Source organism: Ambystoma mexicanum, chromosome 6q (genome assembly GCF_040938575.1).
Source record: "Ambystoma mexicanum isolate Mex_15411 chromosome 6q, UKY_AmexF1_1, whole genome shotgun sequence".
Taxonomy (NCBI): Eukaryota; Metazoa; Chordata; class Amphibia; order Caudata; family Ambystomatidae; genus Ambystoma; species Ambystoma mexicanum.
Genome location: NC_090937.1, coordinates 929,645,220 through 929,667,439, shown reverse-complemented (window position 1 = coordinate 929,667,439; position 22,220 = coordinate 929,645,220). Strand labels below are relative to the sequence as shown.

The following is a 22,220-nucleotide window of genomic DNA, read 5'->3' as shown; positions in this document are numbered from 1 at the left end:
TTCGGCTGCGTAATATTAACGTAGAATTTGTGGAAACAACTTGACATTCTCCGAGCTTCCTATTTATTTAAGGTGTACTTTGTGGTTCGAAAAGTGCTACGATTCCCTCCAATACCAGGAGTGATATTGTTTGTCACTGGAGGAAACGACGCGAGGATTGGGAAGTGTGAACAATGCTTGAAGTGGAAAAACATTACACATAATCATGAGCAACCGTCAGGTCAACACAGCTGGCCTGGATGTGGTAAACACAATTCATATAGTGTTTCTATAGAAGAAAAATGATTCACTCTACACTACTAACATTCTTTCCATGGGTTTTCCTCGGCTCAACAAGGAGATCACTCGAAAAGGAACAATAATTAACATTGTGGGTCTCAATAAGGGACATGTTTCAAAAGCCAAGAGCATGGATTACAGGTACAGGTGTGCTCTTTGAATGCAAAAAATCAAGACAATATTGAGGCATGGTTGTATCATGTAATGATTGACACCTAAAAGAAAGAAATTGACACCGGCATTCTCTAAAAGGGCATTGTCAGTGCATAAGTGGCAACCAGAAACGTGTTGTAAAGATGAACTCTTGGAGGCAGCAGGTAAGCTCTGTAAGTTCATTTATTAGTCATCATCAAAGAGTGGAGCTAAGATTAGGGAAAAGGGGCAGGGTATATAGCCCACTGGCTCCCGCCACCCAGGCTACATCATTCTAACTGCCTGGGTGGAACACCAAGTCAAACACTAACATGCCACATACACACCAAACATTCTATCCTGACATCACACAGACTCAAGCAACCTCTCATGACACCAGCTCACACAGACAGGGGAAAAGGCAAGATACAACACTACCTGTATCCTTAATCCAGTCAAGCAGGAGATTTGAACATCAGAGTGGCTTGGAAGGTTTGACCCTGTGACGTAGTCATGCCCAATCATTCCTTTCAGAGGTTCTTCTTTTATTTGACTCAGCAAAGTTGCATACACCTTTCGCTGTAATTCTGATGGAGGAGTGTATGGTAGGTCTTCAGTAGATCTGTTTGTGAGAAAGGTGATTAAAGTGGTGCAGTAAAGCATACAATTAAAGCATCTTACTTGAAAGTTCTGCCTAATAAAATATGCGTCACACACCTTATGTAGTTCCTAGGGAGCTAATTTAAAATACATCCATAAATTGCCTGGAGGGGACCGCTCAGTGGTCGAAGTGTATGAAAAGAAGTAGTGGAACTATGTTCCCTGCTGGCTTGCTCCCACTCTCCACAAACGCCATAACCGTGCCACCTCCCACTGCCAATCCAAACCCCCAAACACACCTGCTGTTTAAGGGAATGTTCAATGCAGTGCACTGAAGTGCATGTTCAACTTCTTCCAACACTTTTATTTTAAAACTAAACAATTCCAGAACCGGTTTCATTTTAAAATAATTATAGGAAAAGTAACAGTAAACTTTTTTTTTTTTTTTAAGTAGAGGAGCACCGCTCCCAACCGCTTCCGCTCACATCGACCACTGGGACCGCTTACGTTTGCACTTATGTGCAAACAGGTCTTCTGTGGGTATTTCTCATCATTTGCACTGCAGGGTGCACAAGGGAAGTGCACTTTGCAGTGAAAAATGAGTAAACACTGCCTGCCACGTATGCATGGCAGTCAGCATTTACAATGATTTCCTAAATAATCTGCCTACTTTTTGCTGGTTTAAAAAGCAGGCGTATTACATAGGAAATCATTGGTGTTATGCCAGCATGAAAATCTCAAGCTGGTGTAAAACCACATTATTTTTTAAGGTGAGGGGTAAAAGGGAAAAAGCGATGTGTAAACGTAACTCCGGTTCCGCCACAGTCCTACACCTTCAAAAACAATGTAAATACCCAAGAGTGTGAATGGAGGCATTAAAACCAGATTAACACTGTGAAAAACCTAAGGGATTTCCCTACTTATTTCCTGGAGATCCTCTTCTAAGGTGGCCAGGCGACGGCCATCGCTGTTGGATCCAGATCATGGGGGTAGACAGGAGAGGGAGGATCACCTGGGTGGAGAGTCATCGGGGATTGGAAGGGAGGAGCCCAAAGGGGAGACATAGTATCCCACTTTTTTAAACACCCCCCTACCCGACATTTCCTCCACTTCCATAGGCTATTGTGAATCCTGTCCCATTACCCCCTCCCCAATTCCAACAGGTACCAAGATAAAACAGAGGCATAAGAGAACCAGGAAATGGGCATTAAAAGTACTACCCAGTGTTTTACAGCAACACGATTATTCCCCTTTTTCCGACAGTACTTTAACTGATTTGCCTACAATCCCTAGAGAACACTACAAAAATTAAATGTCACCGCTCAGCTGCCAAAGGATTGGGACGAAGAAGAACATGATGGGAGTCATGAGGATTACCCATAGGAATCCATGGGCAATGGATTCCTATGGGCATATTTTGTCCTGTTAATAAGGTGAGGTAGACTGAGGCAGGGCTAGGCAACTACTCCCACCTGACAACAATTGACTTTCAAACCAAGTATAAAAAGTGGAGCACGCAGGCACACTGGAGGTGAGCTGGGGATGCTGGAAGGTGCATGGAGGCAAGGAGGAGAGAACAGCAGCTGGGGGAACCCTGGAAAGCACAGAGGAAGACGGACTGCCAAGACACTGAGCCTGAGAGTAGAGGGGAGGCTGCAGTGTGCTGTGGGAGCCGTGGCAAAACCAGGTACAGCTGGAGTTTGCTGGCAGTACACAAGCCAGAGCTCATCCCCTGGGTGAGGTACTGAAGCCCAGGCATTTGAGGAGCAGGTGGTGAGACCCGGACCTCAGTTGCATCCCCTTGAAGATACAACCAAGCTGCTCCCAAGGTCACCAGAATGCTGCCAAGGAGAGCTAGCAAAGTGAGAGCAAAACAAGAGTGATGCATTGTGGGACTTGGAGTTTAAAATATGAGTAGAGAATTTATTTTGAGAAGCTTAGCAAGGCTGGGGACAAGAAGGAACAGCTCTTCCGAGGCTGTTACGAGCCAGGCTTTGGAAGGCCAACGAGCTGATCGGCAGTGGACTGGATCAAGAGAAAGCCAGGTAAGATTTCAATGCTTTCGGGAGGCCACAAGTGTTCGAAAAGCAAAGCCGAGCGAGCGGAGGAAAGAAACCTTCAAGTTGTCAGAAAGTGGCAGGCGACCCTTTGGGGTGAACAGTGAAGTTAGCGAGGAGTGGCCCACAACCTTCCCGGGTGAACGGATGAGTTGGGGAGGAGCAGAAGAGGTGTTGTTAATGGCCTTGAACTGCAGACATTAGATGAAAGAAATCCAATTAACATAGCCAGTGAGTTATCTGGTTGATGTTAAAGGGAAAGTGACTGCAATTTGAAAAGTTGAAGATTGCGCGTGTGCCGATAAAATGCCAATGAAGTGGACAGTTGTTAAAAGATGAAGATACAAAGTAGCAGAGTGGTCCTGCAAGAGAAAGTTACACATTCAAAAGTCTCTGTGAAATGTTTATGGAATTTGAAAGATATTGAAAGCAGAGGGAAAAGGAAACTGCAATAATGAAAGAAGATTGAATAAGAGGAATGTGATATTTGTGAGCTGTGAAATACAGCAAGAGGGAAAAAGTAAAGTGAACTGTGAATTATACCAAGAGGGTAAAAGTAAACAATAAGAACTGTGGAGAAAGCCCAAGAAGGCAGGTGAGAGAGAATAAAACTACAAGAGCCAAGAAGCATTGGTGCTACCAGAGAAAATAAAAAATGGAAGGATTGTTGAAAGAGTGTTAGGCAGAAACCTGTGCAGTTCCCTTAGGGACCACTGCAAAAGATTCAAGACTACAGGTGTTTGGCAGTAAACCCACTTCGTAGCAGTCTGTACCACACAGATTCACTTGGTAGCTGTGTCTGAGCAGTCAGACTTCCCTCAAGAAGAGTTAGGCAGTATACAGAGCATACAAAATAGGTACAGAAATACAGTAGCACAAGCAAACACTGACCAGAGCTTGGTTGTAAAAGTATATAATTATTTATTTAACACACACTTATAAAACACACTAGCACTAAATTGGTAAGATCAGTTCAAAACACAATCACTATTATCACATGTACATCCCTGATTACTTGTTGGACAAGTCTTAGTTAAAACCACTTTATTTCCAGACATAGGTGAGCGCTTAACCTTCGATGGCACTCCATCAAGTTAAATAAAAAGGGAGGGAAAAGCAGAATTATGGAAGCATACGCACTAAACACTTTTTAAAGAACCACAGCAAGTTAGGAAGGCACAGTCTACTGGTGAGCAAAGAAGTTTAGGTACCAGGCCCACTTTCCAGGGAGGCAGGCGGAAGATGCCCAAGATCAGACAGTTACACAGAGTCTTCGAAGTTTGTGGAGGTAGTTCGAAAAAGGTTTAGTTCAGTTCAGAAAAGTTAGCTAGGGTGTCCCAGGCTAACCCAGGTTCGAGAGACGAGGATTTAATACACCCTGTTCAATCGGTTGCAAGGGAAGCCAGGCGGAACACGGTACCTTAAATGGAGAGGATCCTCCAGCGGGGGCAGTTGTTCCTGGCAGCGGGTGCAAGTCGCAGTGTCATCCAGAGGAAGAGAAGATCTCGTCGTGGAGGAAAGATGAAGGTCGTTGCACTGCCAGGGAAGAAACCAGCCACGGAGTTCTCCGGTACAAAGGTACTACCCTTTCGGTTCGCGGTAGTGGTGAAAAACGTGGTATCCCAGTTGCCGGGGTGCTTGGCACAGGCAAGGCAGCCATGAGATGCTCCAGGAAGGCGAAAAGAAGGTAGACTGGTTATCCCCACCAGTCGAAGGAAGAAGATTCTTCGGGCTGGAGATCTCCTCTGTCGTTGGGAAAAGTGGTGAGACGGTTCAGCAGGGCTCCACCGGTGGTGTCGTCGTTGCAGGCTCAGCTTCTCCCTCCTCAGATTCTTAGGTCCTGTGGCGACTTCCAGTCCCCAAAGCCCTGCTTTTATGCAGCACACCCCCATTCACTCAGCCTAGCTGTCAATCAAACATGCTAAGTGGTGAGCCGGCCGGCTCACCACTTGGGCCAATCACACAAGAGTGCGACTTGCGTTACCAAGGTAACTCAGTCCAGGGTGCCTAAACCCCCTCCTACACCCTCTGTGGTACCCAGACAGAATGGCACCACTTTTGGAGGCTTCTGTGGAGAAGCCCGCCAAAAAGTGGAACAAAGGGCTCGACTTGGGTTGGAGTCACAGAAGAGAACACAAACGCCATTTTAGAATCGAGTTCTGGCAAAAAATACCAACCGGTGAATTAATATTAAATAAATAAACCGGCGGTATGCTCGAGGCTATAAGAATTAAATCATTAAAGTTGGTAGCCTCGAACAATGGGAAAATCCCATAGAGATATATTCGCGGTCGAATATAAAAAGTAGTATCCACTGCCACCAGCCAAAACTCGATCAGGGGGGACGGAGACGTGCCCCCTCGAACAACAGACCCCGGGGCAATCGAATTGCCCCGACCAATTCGTCCACAATATGATGGTTTGTACTGGTTTCTGTTCATAATTTGGGACTAGCAAAGCCAATGGTTACTTTACATGCCCTGGGAGACAGTAGTCAGTCCCAGGGTATGGAGTATATGTTGGGGGGTCGCTACGACACCCCTGGATTATGGCACGGAGGGTGCTGTGTAACCCACATCAAAAAAACACATGAGACCCTATGGAGTAAAAGACCCCATAGCCCATAAAACACATGGAAAGTTAAAGGAACACCTCAAATCATGTCTAAGAGTGGGAGCAAAAAGAATCTCACTCTTAGCAGGAGAGAAAAAAATAAACCCCATAAATCCAGTAAAGCTGCTGGGGGACTCACTAGGTTTGGGAAATTAGCCTTACAGAGAATTCTCCCTAACAAAATGAAGTCGAAGTGGTCATGCAGAGGTCTACGGAAATTCCTTGCAGTCTCGAAAGTCTTCGACAGTGAGAAAGATATCAGATAAAAAAAAACATGGGGAAGGTAACCCGTATGAAGGCAAGCCTGCGCAGAACTGTGAGAAATTGAGAATATATGAACTGAGTAATGATGGCAAGGTGGAGGAAGCCCCAAGAAGTGATTAAGCTACTGGAAGTTGAACGCATAAGAGTGAACTGTTCAATTGTCCCAATAAGCCAAAGTGTGCAAGACTGACCGAATTGTGCCATCCACCCATCCTTTGTGTTTTGAGAAACTCTCTAGACCCCATAGGGTTGAACCTGGGGAAGGGAGTTGATTCTGAATCGATTCTGACATTTCCTTTAGCCATTCTGACATTTCCTTTTGAGACACTATTTTCATTTTTTATTCCCTTAACACATTTGTTACTCTAAAAAGGAGGGCAAGGTCAGGTTTTGTTAGCATAAGCCTTTTTACTTTGACTAAACTGACGTCGACTATATTGTTTGTTTTAAAGGTTGAGATTACTCCCATTCTGGAGATAGGGCAAGATAGGCAGTTTCCAAACCCCTTTGAGATAAATAAAGGTTTTTTAAACTTGAATCCATTGTGTCAGTGTCTGCTTTTGATACCATGCCTTCCCCACAACACCTTTGCGCCTGCACTTTGCGACTTCATTCATGCTCCATGGACTCCCAAAGTGAGCCGCAGGGACTATTTCCAAATGTCTTCCATGAATCACCAAATATCACCTAAAGCTGTTTTTTAAAAACAATAAGTAAACCATTCTTGGAAACAGTGTTATGGGTGAACGCTAAAATAACTCTTTAACAGCTGAAGTCTTTGTGTGAAAATAAAATGCCATACTTCCCTTGCAAAAAAACACTGAAATACACTGTTTGAAAATAACAGCAGCCATGGAGACTGTTGTTTATTGCCATGAAGATAGCCTGGCATGAGCCTTGAATTTGGCATTTGCTCAGCCTAACAGGAGTTAAAGATACTGCCGCATCAGCCTCGGGCCTAAACATCCATGGTTGCGTGATGCAGAATAAATCCTTGAGGTACTTTTTACCAGGGTGGTTTTTAGTCCAGCACCTGCCATGGTTAAAAAAAATATTGGCGCTTGTGCATCCATCAACAAGCCCCCAACCCAATCTCTCCAAAGACACTTCCTGTTGTGTTTGACAAATGCCACTTTATATCCTTCAAAGCCTATGCAAAATTGAAACTGATGAAGATTCAAATTGATGGCTGTAACTGATGGTCACTGAGAAGTCTACTCAATAGTTATGCTTTGTTCAGTGGTATATATCCCTATTTACTTAAGGCACAGGGGATGGGTTTGAAAATAATACATGGATTGATTACTTCAGAAAGTAATGTGACCTCGCACTGAGCTGAACCAGGATGTGAACTGGCGTGGAAATTAGACATGGTTCCAGAATATCTGTTCCACTGCCATTCTATGGCAGGTGCGAAAGGTAGGGACCAGTCAAACATCCTATGTTGAAAAGTGGTCCAAAAGTGGTGGAAACCTCTCTGTTCTGGGAAAGTGGGCGCAGCTTCTGAGCAGCAACTAATTTGGGCATCATATAATACTTTCCTTATTTCTTGAAAGTCTCATTACATACAGATTCTCAGTGACATCTTCTATATATATAAAACGCTTAGGTATGTTTCCGTACTCTGCTGATGCAATTTATCAGTGTTAGGTTTCTCTCTGCTGTCCAAATGGCAAAGTGCACCAACAAACAGAGCAAAACGCTGTAGGACGAATGTCTCCTCACGAGCTGACAAGTGCCTCCTCATGAGCTAAAACTGAAAGTAGGTGCTGTAATATGCTACTGCGCAGTCTTATGCCATCACAGGGACTCTGCAATGGAACAAGGTTGACAATTACGCATCTACAAAGAGACATCATAGAGGCCCCTGTGATCGATGGAACTTAGATACTGTCCTTACACTGTGCATACCTCTCATTCCCTTTGATACCTGTAGCCTTTTCAATGACCATTTATAAGTCGCAGGGACATACACCCCGTTCTGTTCCTGGAAGCAATCTGTGATAATTCCAATACTTAAGAAGGGGGACAGAAGTGACCCTATGAATTACCAACCGATATGGAACTTCAAGATATGCTAGCATGGCGTATGTTATGCCGGGAGCAACTAGTTTGTGAAATAAGACTATCACCTTTCCTCCTGGAGTTTAGAACCCAACCTTTTGGAGTGCAGCTCACCTAATGCTCCATGCAGACTCTTTTCTCCTATGGTGTGACACTCCTTTTTCCCAGCCATCAACTCCCCCGTCATCTTAACTCCGGTCTAGGAATATAATCTGCCGAGATGAGTGAACAGAGTATCATGCAATTGGGGATGAGTGAGGACTATTCAAGGACCAGGGTCCACAAGAGCAAGGGAGAGCATCAGATGAGTGTTCAGCCCACCCAAGGGTGGCAGCAGGGTCCGGGACACAGCCAGGAGTGACACATTACAGTTTTCCCATTGCAGTAGCAACTACCACAGTGCTGGATGTTAACGTGTTTATTCTATTGGGCAGAATAACTTTGCAGCTTAAGGAAAATCTCCTTGCACTTCCACTAATACTACTATTACCACAAACCCAATTAATTCTTCCAACCATTCTCTCTTTTACCTTTCTCCCTCTCTCCCCCTGTGCTTTGCCCCCCACCTTTGCCATCTTTGACTCCCTTTTTCCTACTCATGCTTTTTCTCCATTTCGTAAATTCCACAACCCTGGCTAACACCTACTCTTATTTCTCTTCAGACCTCCTGTCGCATGTACAGACTGGAGGGGGTTATCTGCATTTCTGCCCCTATACAGTTAGTGTACAAGCACAGAGCACCCCAGCCAAGGCTCTCAATTGTTAACATTGGACGAGCAGCCAGGCTGAGATTACCGGAAGGTGATGCAGTACAGTGACTCCCCAAGCCCACACAAAGGAATTTTCACACACTGTTATATGCTAACACAGTCGTTTTATTACTACCATCAAGGTTTAGATAAATACGTTCAAGTCAATATACACATCAATAAATAACACACTTTGTACTCGGGCAACACTTTCCTAATAATGACAATAATGACAAATATGTACCACAATATACTTCGGATTCAAGTTAGAGTGCACCAACTGCTGACAGTTATTAATAAGCATAGGAATCATAAAGCATTTGAGAATGACATAGATATACTGTAGATAGGCAGGTTAGGGGGCATGGCTTGGAGCCAGAAGGTGCGGCATGGCTCCCTGATAGCTCACAGCCCTAGCCCGTCAGCCAGACAGCTACCAGCTGCTAAAACACGCAATTCGCTTTGAAACTCTATACCAAGATGGAGAACGGGACAAAGAATGCCATGCCCCCTTGAGGACCCCGTTCTCACACACCAAGCTGCAGCAGCATACGGCCGCCTACCTAATGTGGCAGACGAAACTCGAATGATCAGTCCTCCAGGCTAACGAGGGACAACTCAGCACTACCCACCGACCCACTTAAGGTCCGATGCCTCCGTCTTCCAGCACTGCACCCAGCACACAACAGCAACCCCCATGGGATCTAGCGGGGATTGCGAACCAGCCGCCCTGTGCTGAAAACATACAGAGGTACGGACACCGTGGCTGCATCGAGTCACCACTGAGCGGCTCCCCCACAAATGCATATGCTACGAGTTAGAACTGCACCACAGAACTAGCCAACAGCGGGGAGTCCCGGAGCAGCCCTGAAGGTGTCAACCCCCCAGCCTCCTGTTAACACTTCAACCCAGAGTTCAGATCGTGGTGCACTGGCCCAGGTGGAGGTGCCTCTGACCAACCGCCACGAGGAATACACCACTTTGGGGCTGACATTTGAACGAGCTTTAGAGTTTCTTTTGGCCTGAACACTTCCCTGCAGTCGACACAGGCAGTTCCCTGCCCCCCGGAACAGGGGCAGTCTGCTGGGGACCCGGCCAGCAGGGCGGTTGGGCTCAGGGTACAACCTCAGCATTGATCCCTGACACACTACTCGTCAGGGAGAATGCTGCACCGGGTTACCATCCCACCTAAAGGGCTCCAGAGCGTCTGCACACAGAAACCCATACCCCATATGCGCATTGTCGCCTCAAAGCACTGCTACAAGGAGGCAAATTATGCACCGGACTGGATCTACAGGAGCTAGAAGGGAACTGAGCAGACCGCATGAACCTTTCATGAAACTCACCTAAGCACGTATATAAGGGGGAGCAACAGAATTGCACGGAGCAAAGCCACATCAAGGCAGACATGGCTTGATCCACTTTCACAAAGCAACGACGCAAGACACAACCTTGCATCAGACGGAGGGAGCGCTCCTTTGACACCGATAGGAGATGGCAAAAGCCCCATAAGCAGCGAAACAAGTGGATATCTCCACCTTGCTCTCAGCGACCACCATGGAGAAATCAAAAAGGGGGGAACGGGCTGAGGCACTGACCCAAGGAAGAGACTCTGAGCTTGCCACCACTCCTCTTGCACAAGCTGTAACCAAGACAGACCTTCAGGACCTCCTGGCAGCTATGACCAAAGAATACTAAAAAGGAACAGAGGAGCTACTGAAGAAAATCACCAGCCTTGAACAACGCATGGACGAGGTCGAAAGTAGAACCACCGAAATTGAAACCACACTGTGCAACCAGTCTTACGAGATTGGAGAAGGAGCAGACAGGATAATCGCACTGGAAGCCAGATTTGAGGACCTGGAACTTAAGCAGGATGACTCAGAAAACCGCTCCTGCCGCAATAGCATCTGCCTGTGGGGAATTCCAAATACCATTACGGATGCAGAGCTAGGCGACTTCACACAGGACCTCTTCCGATCCATCCTGATGCTTTCTGACAGCGCCCCACTGGAACTGGACAGGGTGCACCGTTCCAGATCGAGACAAGCACTAGCTACTCCACCAAACGTCCTAGTGAGAGTGAACTTCTACAGGGTCAGGGAGGAGATAATGCAAGAAGACAGGAACTCTGCTCGCATCCAATTTAGAGACACCTCCATTACGCTATATCATGACCTCTCCGCAACCTCGCTGCTGAAAAGGAAGTCCCTAAAACTGTTGATGTAATGGCTATGGGAAAAAAAAGTACTGTACTGATGAAGTTTCCCCACTGCACTGAATTTCAACCTTGAGGGCAAGCAATAGCAAATCCACACCATGAAAGAGACATAAAACAGGGAGGATGACAGCAACGAAGGTGGTGCAGCATCTGAGGCTTCACTGAAAGGGACCACGAAGCCCAGGACTCGGGTGGATAGGAGGCGAAGGATCAAGAGCCCAATCTACAAAAGCAAGAAAAGCGGCAAAGCATGAGACAGAATAACTCACCTGAAAACGAGAGATACCTACTCTAGGTGCGGTAGAACTGAACTCCCAGAAGTCATCTTCAGTGGTCTTCACAGAACTGCATCTTCGCGTCCCGCAGGGGTCCGGCAAGCCGCCCCCTGGACTGCAACTATTGAACACTCGCTAAGGGGACACAAACAGGTGCGGATGCAATCCTGAAATGCACCTGAAACCGGTGGTTAGTGGAACGATTAGCGGAATTCGCGCAGCTGTAGTGTTTTACCTCCTGTCATCAAGAGGCACCAGTTGTCTCTATTAAGGTTGGTTGTCCTGAGAGTTGGGCTCATGGGCTCTCTTTTCATTGGTGGGAGAAGGGGAGATTGTTGAGGAGAAATGTGTTGGAGAGGAAGGTTAAGAGAGAGGTGCAGCAACAGGGAATCACTTAGACAGCGATACAGGATGGAGGGCAATATGGAGCGTTCTAATTTCTACCCAAGGGACATAATCATGTGATATTTTTGACAATGTCTAGCGCAGTGCCTAATATATAACAGATTACTGAGTAAAACCAGCTAATGCCAGATATATAAAATGTACTAGTCCAAAGAAAGTGTTTCTAAAGATGTAGTCAGCACTCACAAACCATCACTTTATGTAATTGTTGTTTGTGTATTATTATTTTTAGAATTTGGAAAAATAGTAACGGGGTACAAGAAAGTATTACTACTGAATCAAAGAAATCAGTCTTTCCCGAAGAAGGCCACAAAATTGATGTTGGAACGGACACTAGAGCTAGTGCCCAATGTAATTTAAAGGCCAAAACATGTCGACAATCTGAAAAGACTATAAAATATCAAGAGTCTGTGTTAACGTAGTAAAATCGACCCCTGTATAAATTATGTTTTTTAGGAATTAATGTATTTGAAATTGTGTATATTTTTTCAATTTTTATCCAACAATGAATAAAAATTTAAAACAAATGTCACTATTGAACTAGGCATCAGTGTGGTTCTAAGACATGTGTAATTACATTGATAACAAGTGCATCGACCATGGCTATACATGCTAATATGCTAACTGTGTAAAAGCACTACCAATCCAGATCCAAAACCGGCATTGAGAGGGGTAATCTTTTTCTCAGTTTCGATTTAGAAGTCTGTACTTGGGAAGACACAAAGGCATACATTTCTGAAAAGTAGACAAAATTCCAAGTTTAGGAAGGGGTGATTTGCGCAGGTCAGGCAACAACTATGTAGGGAAAATGTCCATAGTTTGGGGAAAAATTGCAAAAATGACAGATAAAAAAGGTATGTGGTGGACATGGTTGGCCCGGTAAGGCAATGGTTTCTGTGAATTTTGAGAAAAGCAATGCCCCGCTACATTCCCTCGACTCTTTCAATTAGAAAATCACACATTTTTCGTAATTTTTCACAAAATAAGCAATACCACAAAACAAAAACGGAGCCATGGTACACAGGTTTTTTTTATGCTTATGGCCTAAAAAGACGTACTTAGCATGTGTAAATAAGGAAAACAAATGTGGTGAGGAATGGCAAGCATACATTTTTTGAAAGAGCACAGGCAGACCTTTTGAAGGGTAGGTGACTTATGCAGATTACAAAAGTGTATAGTGCCTAAAAGCAGCAACAAAATGTAAGTCACATTTGGGAAATGAAAGGGTTGTGTGACAAAGTGCAGCAGCAAATGTATGGAAACGTTATGAAAACCAAGCAAACACAACAAATGTTCTACCTTTCCGCGTTCCCACAGGTATCCAGACGAAAATGGTACCTCACATGTATCGTTGCACCTACCTGGGCGCAAAGGGAAAAGGCTAAACCACTGCTAACCCCAAATGTTTCGGCAGAGCAGATTTTGTGGGAATTTGCTCTTGTGGAACACCTACAGATTTGGGCCTGTGGTGTCAGAGCCACCAAGGAGAACAGGGAACCCCATGCATTTCCGAAAAGAAGACACCCGTGGGACTCCACAGAGGTCTGACTTGCACGAATCGCAGCAAAATTACCCACAATCCCTGGCAAAGTTCGAAATTTGGCGAAAAAAACCCACAATTGTCAGACATTTCCCACTGCCAACCTACCCCAACACTCCGCCAACAACATATGTCCTACTTTCACGCATTCCCACAGGTGTCCCGACGAAAACGGTACCTCACATGTGTCGGTGCACATACCTGGGCGCAAAGAGAAATTGCTAAACCACTGCTAACCCCAACTCTTTCAGCACAGCAGATTTTGCAGGATTTTGCTCTTTTGGCCAGCCTACAGATTTGGGCCTGGGGTGTTGCAGCTACCGAGGAAACCAGAGAACCCTATGCATTTCCGAAAAGAAGACACCCGTGGGAATCCACAGAGGTCTGACTTGTGCGAATCGCCCCAGAATGTATTACACACAAGCCCCAGCAAAGTCCGAAATTTGTCGAAAAACCCCACAATTTTCAGACATTTCCTACCGTCAACCCACCGAAACACGCCGCCAACAACACATCTACTACCTTCCCGCGTTCCCACATGTGTACCGATGAAAACGGTACCTCACATGTGTGGGTACACCTACCTGGAAGCGGAGGGAAAAGGCTAAACCACTGGTAACCCCAAGTCATTTGGCAGAGCAGATTTTGCGGGATTTTGTTCTTGTGGACAACCTACAGATTTGGGCCTGGGGTGTTGCAGCCACCAAGGAAAACACAGAACCCCATGCATTTCCAAGAAGAAGACACCCATGGGAATCCACAGAGGACTGACTTTGGCAAATCGAATTTGAATGTATTACCCACAAGCCCCGGTAAAGTCCAAAATTTCGGAAAAAAAACACAATTTTCAGACTTTTCCCTCCTGTAAACTACTGAAACACGCCGCCAACACCACATGTCCCACATTCCCACAGGTATCCGGATGAAAACAGTACCTCACATGTGTTGGTACACCTACCTGGGAGGAAAGTGTTGATCGTCCACAAGTCCCACGGCAGTCCCAGGGAGCCCCGGCAGGATCCCCGTCCGTTCCCCGAGGGAAATTCTGTAATGCTGCCTAGCCAGAGCTCCAGGTTGTTTGGGGGTGATATCCCTGGCCTTGGGTGGTTTTCTACCATGTGGGTTGACCATCCCCAAGTGCAGCGGCAGTCCCAGGGAGCCCCGGCAGGATCCATGACCTTTCTCAGAAGGAGAAGCTGGAACGCAGACCAGCCAAAGTTCCAGGATAGTCAGGGGTAATGTCCCTGGCCTTAGGTGGATGTCTCCCATGTGGGTTGGCTGTCCCCAAGTCCAATTGCCGTTCCGGCAGGGTTCCCATTCTTCCCCAGAGGGAAAGGCTGTAACGCAGTCCAGCCAGAGCTCCAGGTTGGGCTTGCGGATGGTCGACCCACATGGGAAGGGAGGGGGACCCTGCCGGTACTCCCTGGGACAGCGGCTGCACTTGGGGATGGTCACCCCAAATGGGAGACAGCTGCCCAAGACCAGGGACATTACCCTGGTCTATCCTAGAGCTCTAGCTGGCCGGCGTTACAGCCTCTCCCTCCGGGAAAGGTCGGAGACCCGGCCAGGGCTCCCTGGGACTGCCGCAGCACTTGGGGATTGTCAACCCACATGGGAGACAGCTGCCCAAGGCCAGGGACATTAACCCTGATGATCCAGGGGCTCTGGCTGGCCTGCGTTACAGCTTCTCCCGCTAGGAAAGGTCGGGGATCCTGCCAGGGATCCCTGGAACCGCTGCTGAGCTTGGGGATGGGCAAACAACATGGGAGACAGCCGTCCAAGGCCTGGGACATCACCTCCGACCATCCTGGAGCGCTGGCTGGGCTGCGTTACAGAATTTCCCTCGGGGGAGGGAAGGGGACCCTGCCGGGGCTCCCGGGGGCTGCTGTTGTGCTTGGGGACGGTACACTCACATGGTAAATGGATGTCCAAGACCGGGGACATCACCTACAACCGCCCTGAAGTTCTGGCTGGGCTGTGTTACAGCTTTTCCTTTCGGGGAGGTATTGGCACACTGCCTGGACTCCCTGGTGGGGAAAAGCTGTAACACAGGCCAGCAAGAACTCCAGGACGGTTGGAAGTGATGTCCCCGGCCGTTGGCATCCGTTTCCCATGTGGGTGTACCATCCACAAGCACAGCGGCAGCTCCACTGAGCCCCGGCAGGGTCACCTTCCCTTCCCCGAGGGAAATTCTGTAACACAGCCCAGCCAGCGCTTCAGGAAGATCAGGGGTGATGTCCCTGGCCTTGGGCGGCTGTCTCCCATGTGGTTTGACCGTTCCCAAGCCTAGCAGCGGGTCTAGGGAGCCCCAGCAGGGTCCCAAACCTTTCCCAGAGGGAGAAGCTGTAACGCAGGCCAGCCAGAGCCCCGGGATCATCGGGGGTAATGTCCCTGGCCTTGGGCGGCTGTCTCCCATGTGGGTCGACCGTCCCCAAGTCCAGTGGCAGTTACGGCAGGGTCCCCATTCTTCCCCAGAGGTAAAGGCTGTAATGCAGCCCAGCCAGAGCTCCAGGCTGGGCTTGAGGACGGTCGCCCCACATGGAAAACGAATGCTCAAGGCTGGGGACATCATCCCTAACTGTCCTGGAGTTCTGGCTGGGCTATGTTACAGCTTTTCTCCCCGGGAAGGGATTGGCACATTGCTGGACCTACCTGGTGGGGAAACGCTGTAACGGAGCCCAGCCAGAACTCCACGACGCTTAGGGGTGATGTCCCCAGCATTAATTTCCCATGTGGGTCTACCGTCCATAAGCCCAGCAACAGTCCCAGGGAGCCACGGCAGGGTCTGCATCCGTTCCCAGAGGGATAAGCTATAACGCAGGCCAGCCACTGCTCCAGGATGATGGAGGGGTGATGTCCCTGGCCTTGGGCAGCTGTCTCCATGTGGGTCGACCGTCCCCAAGTCGAGCGGCAATTCCGGGGAGGCCCGGCAGGATCCCCATTCCTCCCCAGAGGTGACATCTGTAACGCAGCACAGCCAGAGGTGCAGCCTGGGCTTACGGACGGTCAACTCAAATGGGAGACAGCCGCTTCGGGGGAAAAGCCAATGTTATGCTAGCATGTGGGGCAATTTGTGGCTTGACCCTGCAATTGTGTCCAGCCCACCAAAATAACTCCCCAGACGGCCACTCCCACCCACACCACCAACAATCCAGCCCCAGTCCCACCCACCCCAATGACAATGGGCCCTAACTGTGTTGCAGCTGCTCGCGTAAAAAAAGCTATAAACTAAACAAAAAACATTTGTTACCTATGGTCAGCCCAGCAAAAACAAATCATAACTACTACTCTCCGATCACGGCCCCCCTTTCAAGCCATCCCTGGTGGTCTACTGACCCTCATTCTCCAGTAAAAACACATGTGCCCCTTCCTAGGGGCCGATTGCCAGATTTCACTAGCAATCTGTCCCCAGGGAGTGCTACATAAGAGGCCCACCCATCCATTCGGGGTTGGGGGGAGGCCCACCCCCCTTTTCATGACATCAGTCGCTGATGGTTTAGGGTTCCCCCAGCTCCGACCACCAACATTTTCGTTTTTGATTTTTGTTGTTTTGGTTTGCCCCTACCCTAGGGGCAGATGGGCACATTAGTGTGTGTGCCCATCTGCCCCAGGGTGGGCAAATGTACTCCCCTACGCTTTGGGGGGCCTGTGCCAACTATTTCTGGTGGCCCTCTCCCCCCTCGTCCTTGGCACTTAAGGGGTTAATCATCTTTACAAAAGTTTGTAGTTGTCCATTGACTTCAATTCTATGAAATAATATAGTTGTAGTCACATTTCTATTACACCTTCACCCCTCTACTCATGTTCCATACCTTTTCACTCCCCAAACTCACAGCCCCACTGAGTACCTCTGCCGTTCTCTCTCAGGCAGCCCGTACAGGACGGCTCCCTTACGTCCCACACCCCTTTTTATATCAGAACCATGTCTCCCTCTCCAACTCTCAACTGCTTCACACACTAGATTCTATCATAGTGTTCCTTAGCGCCATCCTTGATACATGACACTTTGTCTCCTATCACCTTTTCATCCACATGTCTTGCCCTTCTTAGCCACGCAGGTGTAAGGGAGGCATGGTATCACAAGTATGACCCTGACACAAAAGTGTCAATTTGTAAAAACCTCTATTGAAGTTGCGATGGGGTTGGAGAAACTCCTACTTTGCCCTATAGCGAAGATGGGAGTAGTCTTGACCATCAAGTAATAAATAAAACAGTCTTAATTGAGTCTGTCAAATCAAAATGGCCTATACTAACAAAAACCTAATGCCTGCCCTATATCTTGAACAAACAGTGTGAAAAGGAGAATATGTATGCACCGGAAAGTCAGGGTTCAAATATAAAGAATAAATGTGGCTGAGTCAGCTCTCCTCCCCATGCTGGACAGCATGGAGTAAGTGTCATGATGCCTACCCCCGGCATCTGGACCAAGCCCATCTGCCCCAGAAGCAGGCATCCAGACATTTAGTAAAACCTCAGAAGCCCTGGCTAGGGGCTATCTGGGTTCAGTCCTGGCGCCTTAGGCGCCAGACTCATAGTAGGAATCAGTCCTGGCGCCTAAGGCGCCAGGCTCATAGTCATCACTTACCTCAGGCAGACCATGCTGCACATGCATCCAGGCCAACGTGAGACCTGGAAGGGACTATTTTTCTGCAAGGACTATTTTTTACTCGGGTGTGGTTCTAGGGACTTCTTACCTGGGACTACTATTGAGGCTATTCAAACCACGCCCGATCTACAACACACGCTTCGCGTTATTCTTTATTCTGCAGCGTAACGCTCACTGTGCCTGCAAACCTGCATCCAGTCTTCTGCCATGGCCGCCTCGCATCCGGAGCTCTTAGAAGAAAGGGGAAAATAGGAGAAGAGGTTAGGTTACGGATATTAATCTAACTCCTTACCTGATTCAGGATCTTGCACCATTCCGAGCCTGAAGGGACATTACTTCGACACGCATCGCTTCGCAGCTGCAGCGCCTCTCCATTCTCATCAGTCCACAGCATCTTCGACTCGGCGCTGCCTCCATCATTTTCTTCGGCGATCTTCAACACCTGGGGAAAAAAGACAAAGGAATAGCGAGGTGAGCCTAGAGAGACTACAAAGACAAGCATTTTACCACAAGGCTTACCTGATTTACCACCAGAGGCATTATCCTTCAATACGCTGCATCTTCTTACGCCGCATCTATGAAGGGAGGACAAAACAACAAGTTAAAATCACGCAACTTTACCGGATAGTGTTGGGTAATACAGACTCTTACCTGAACGCCACCTGAACATCCAGACAGTATTTATTGCTGCAAAATCACCAAGGGGTACAAGAGTGAGCATTGGACATATTGAACTCTTTAAACTTGGTAAACTCCGGAGTCAATAATCTTCCAGAACTCCAATACCCCAAACCAGTGAAGTAACTGGTATCTACGCGCCCCTGCAAGCCACGCAGGATGGAGAGTTCATCCATTAAAAACATAAGGTGAGGACACTAAGTGGGAATATCGGAGGTGGCCAGCGGGGAGAGCGGGAGCAGTGGGGGGAGGGGTCTGCACTCAAATCCACGGGACTAAATCCCTTTCTCCATCTACAGGAGAATATTCCTACAAGTCAAGCAAATAAGACTAGGTGGGTCCATCCAGACAGCCATCTTTGCCCTACGCTTCACGTTGGTGGAGGCCGCTGCTGTCCAGGTTCGATCGACGACCCTGTGGGAACCAGATGAGCGTAACAGAACGCGAAGCCTACCTACAAATCCCCACGTGGGCGTAATGGAAACCTCTGAAACCGACCAACTAGCCCAATTGTTAGGGGAACTTAGGGCAGAGATGCACTCTGCACGCCAAGAAACTAATGCCCTCAGGAGAGAAATGATTATGTCAAAGGAACGCACTGATGATCTTGCTACACAACTGCTGCAAAGCCAAGCTGGCCAAACACCACTACCTGGACTCGGGGGGAATCCAACTCCTGTCTCATCGAGCAATCCTGTGCAAGTGGTGCTACCAGGGAGCATTCCTTTAGCTCCACCCGAACGTTTTGCTGGGGACCCGAAAAGGTTTGCAGTGTTCATGAACCAGTGCCGCTTGCACTGTCTATGCAGACCTGGGGCTTTCCCAAATGACCAAGCCAAAGTAGCCTTTGTACTATCATACCTTAGTGGCAGCGCAGCAGATCGGTCCATCCCGCTGGTCAACCAGGATGACCCTCTTCTTCGGGATTTTCAAGGTTTTCAACTGAGCATGGAAAAACTATTCGCCAGACATTCACAGGGTCAGGCCCTGGATAACGAACTTTTATCACTGCGACAAGGCACTCAGGATCTGCTGACCTATATCGCAACCTTCAATAGGTTAGTGGTGGAAACCGGCTGGCCAGAGGAAAAACAAATTACATTATTTCATCGTGGGCTGCGGGGTGAGCTCAAAGATGTTTTGGCCCAGGTTGTGAACCCACCCCAGGGTTGCGCAGAATATATAGACTTAGTAGTCCAGTTAGACCACCGATTTCAGAATAGAAAGGCTGATCGAGCTAAATTCGAGAATCGAGTATTGGTTAAACCAAATGTTACCTCCAAAGGAACAGACGCATCAGATCCTATGCAGATCGGGGGGGTTAAGGGACCCTTAACGCAAAAGGAAAGAGAAAGAAGACAACAGATGCAATTGTGTCTTTACTGTGGGGCTTCAGGACATTTTCTACGGGATTGTCTTATAAAACCATCCAAGAAGGTGGCCGGAGTAGCTGTTAAAAATCAAACAGAGCCTGAATCGGGATTCGAGCACGCCCGACAAGCATAGAGGTCGGCTTGCCGAGCTTGAAGGACACTCAGACCTCGCATTTAATCATACCAATGGTCCTTATTGACCCAAGGCTCCCATCACGTATGCACGCAGCAAGGGTATATATCGATAGCGGGGCCGTAGGAAACTATATGGACCATAAATTGGCTTCTAGGATGAATCTACCTCTCTGCAAAAAGACCACTTCGGATGTCATCACCACTGTCGATGGGACTGAAATTGCCTCTGGGCCTGTAACTCATTCCACTACAGAGATGACACTGCTGGGTCAGGATGGGCATCGAGAGACTATTGTGTTTGATTTAATCAAAGCCCCACAGTTCCAAATAATACTGGGGATACCTTGGTTGGAAACACATAATCCTTGAATTGATTGGCGAGAGAAGAGAATAACCTTCCCGGAGTGTGCACACACCTGTTACCCCAGAAAAGACCTTGAACAAAGGCCTGGCCACGTCACTAATCCCGTTGTGCAGTTACCTCAGGAATACCAAGAATTCCAGGACGTTTTCCAAAAAGAACAGGCAAACACTTTACCGCCACACAGATCATACGATTGTCAAATCGACCTCATACCCGGTGCACGACCTCCATGCAGCAGGATCTATGCCCTTACGGAACCCGAAAACCTGCACCTACGACAATACTTAGACCAATACCTTGCTAATGCCTTCATTCGTCCATCCAAGTACCCTGTTTCCTCAGCTTCGTTCCTAAAAAGGAAGGTGACCTTAGAACATGTATAGACTACCACGCATTAAATCAGATTACTGTGAAGAACCGATACCCATTGCCTTTGATCCACGATTTACTAGACCAAGTAAAGGATGCTTGCATCTACACTAAATTAGATCTCAGAGGGGCGTATCATTTGGTACGTGTAAAGAAAGGCGCCGAATGGAAGACTGCCTTTCGTACCAAATATGGATTGTTCGAATATCAGGTGATGCCCTTCGGATTGTGCAATGCACCAGCAGCCTTCCAGTATTTTATGAACAATGTCCTTTGTGAACTCAACGACGTCTGTTTCGTCGTATACATCGACGATATTCTAGTGTACTCTTCCTCAGAATCAGATCATGTTAAGCACGTTCGTGCAGTCCTTCAGAAACTATGTCAGCACAAGTTATATGCGAAATTGGAAAAATGCGTTTTTCATACTACTGAAGTTGAATTCCTGGGATTTATCCTGACTCCAAAAGGAGTCCGAATGGACTCTCGAAAAGTGGACGCAATTCTCAAATGGTCATCACCCAATTCAGTTAAAGCAGTACAAAGCATGCTCGGATTTGCTAATTTCTACCGTAGATTTATTCCAGACTTCTCACAGGTCGTACACCCCATCACCGCACTTTTGCGAAAAAACAAACGCTTCTTGTGGACCGAAGAGGCCGAAAAGGCCTTCCAAGAGCTGAAGTTGAAATTCACGTCGGCACCTGTCTTGAAGCATCCACGCCCGAGCTCCCATACATAGTCGAAACCGATGCATCCAGTTTAGCCATGGGAGCTGTTCTGTCCCAGAAGGATCCCGAAACCGGTCAACTTCATCCTGTAGCCTTTTGGTCCAGAAAGTTTTCGGCCCCCGAGTTAAATTATGCGGTTACCGATAAAGAGTTGTTAGCCATCAAATCCGCCTTCAAGGCTTGGCGACATTATCTTCTCGGTGCTAGGCACACCATTACTGTAATCATCGATCACAGGAACCTGCAGTATTTAAAAACAGCCAAGGCCCAATCATCCCGTCAACTTCGATGGGCATTGTTCTTCGCCAAATTCGACTTCGTGATTACTTATCGACCAGGTTGCAAGAATGGTAAGGCAGATGCCTTATCCTGAATAGGGATGGGAGAGGCCTTTTCGAACCCAGAACCAGTGCCTATAATTCCAGGACAAAGAATCCTTGGCATAACTACTCTACAAACTTTGGAAGATATTCATTTAAGGATCCAACAACTTTCCGATCCAGCAGCCCTGCAGGACTGGGTGAAAAAGGGCCCAGATTATTCAGTCATCAATAAATTACCCTACTATCAAGGGCGTCTATTTCTCCCACACAAAGAACTACAAGAACTAGTAGTCTCCAATTACCATGATGCTCTGATGGAAGGACAACCAGGTATTGCCAAGACTGAAGCTAAAATTAAAAGACAATTCTGGTGGCCAACCTGGAGAAAAGACAAAGTCATTTGTGCTTTCTTGTGGTATTTGCGCCCAAAACAAAAGTCAGA

General features: G+C 47.5%; 1 protein-coding gene across 3 annotated transcripts in view; it reads right to left on the bottom strand.

Moving 5' to 3' along the window:
- The window catches only part of WDR17 (WD repeat domain 17), a 2,439,098-nt gene that overhangs the window by 91,670 nt on the left and 2,325,208 nt on the right, over positions 1–22,220 (bottom strand). For all 3 annotated transcript variants that reach the window (XM_069631441.1, XM_069631439.1, XM_069631440.1), the window contains one exon: positions 850–1,033. In XM_069631441.1, coding sequence (XP_069487542.1) covers positions 850–1,033 — 184 coding nt within the window. The remainder of the gene's footprint in view (positions 1–849; positions 1,034–22,220) is intronic.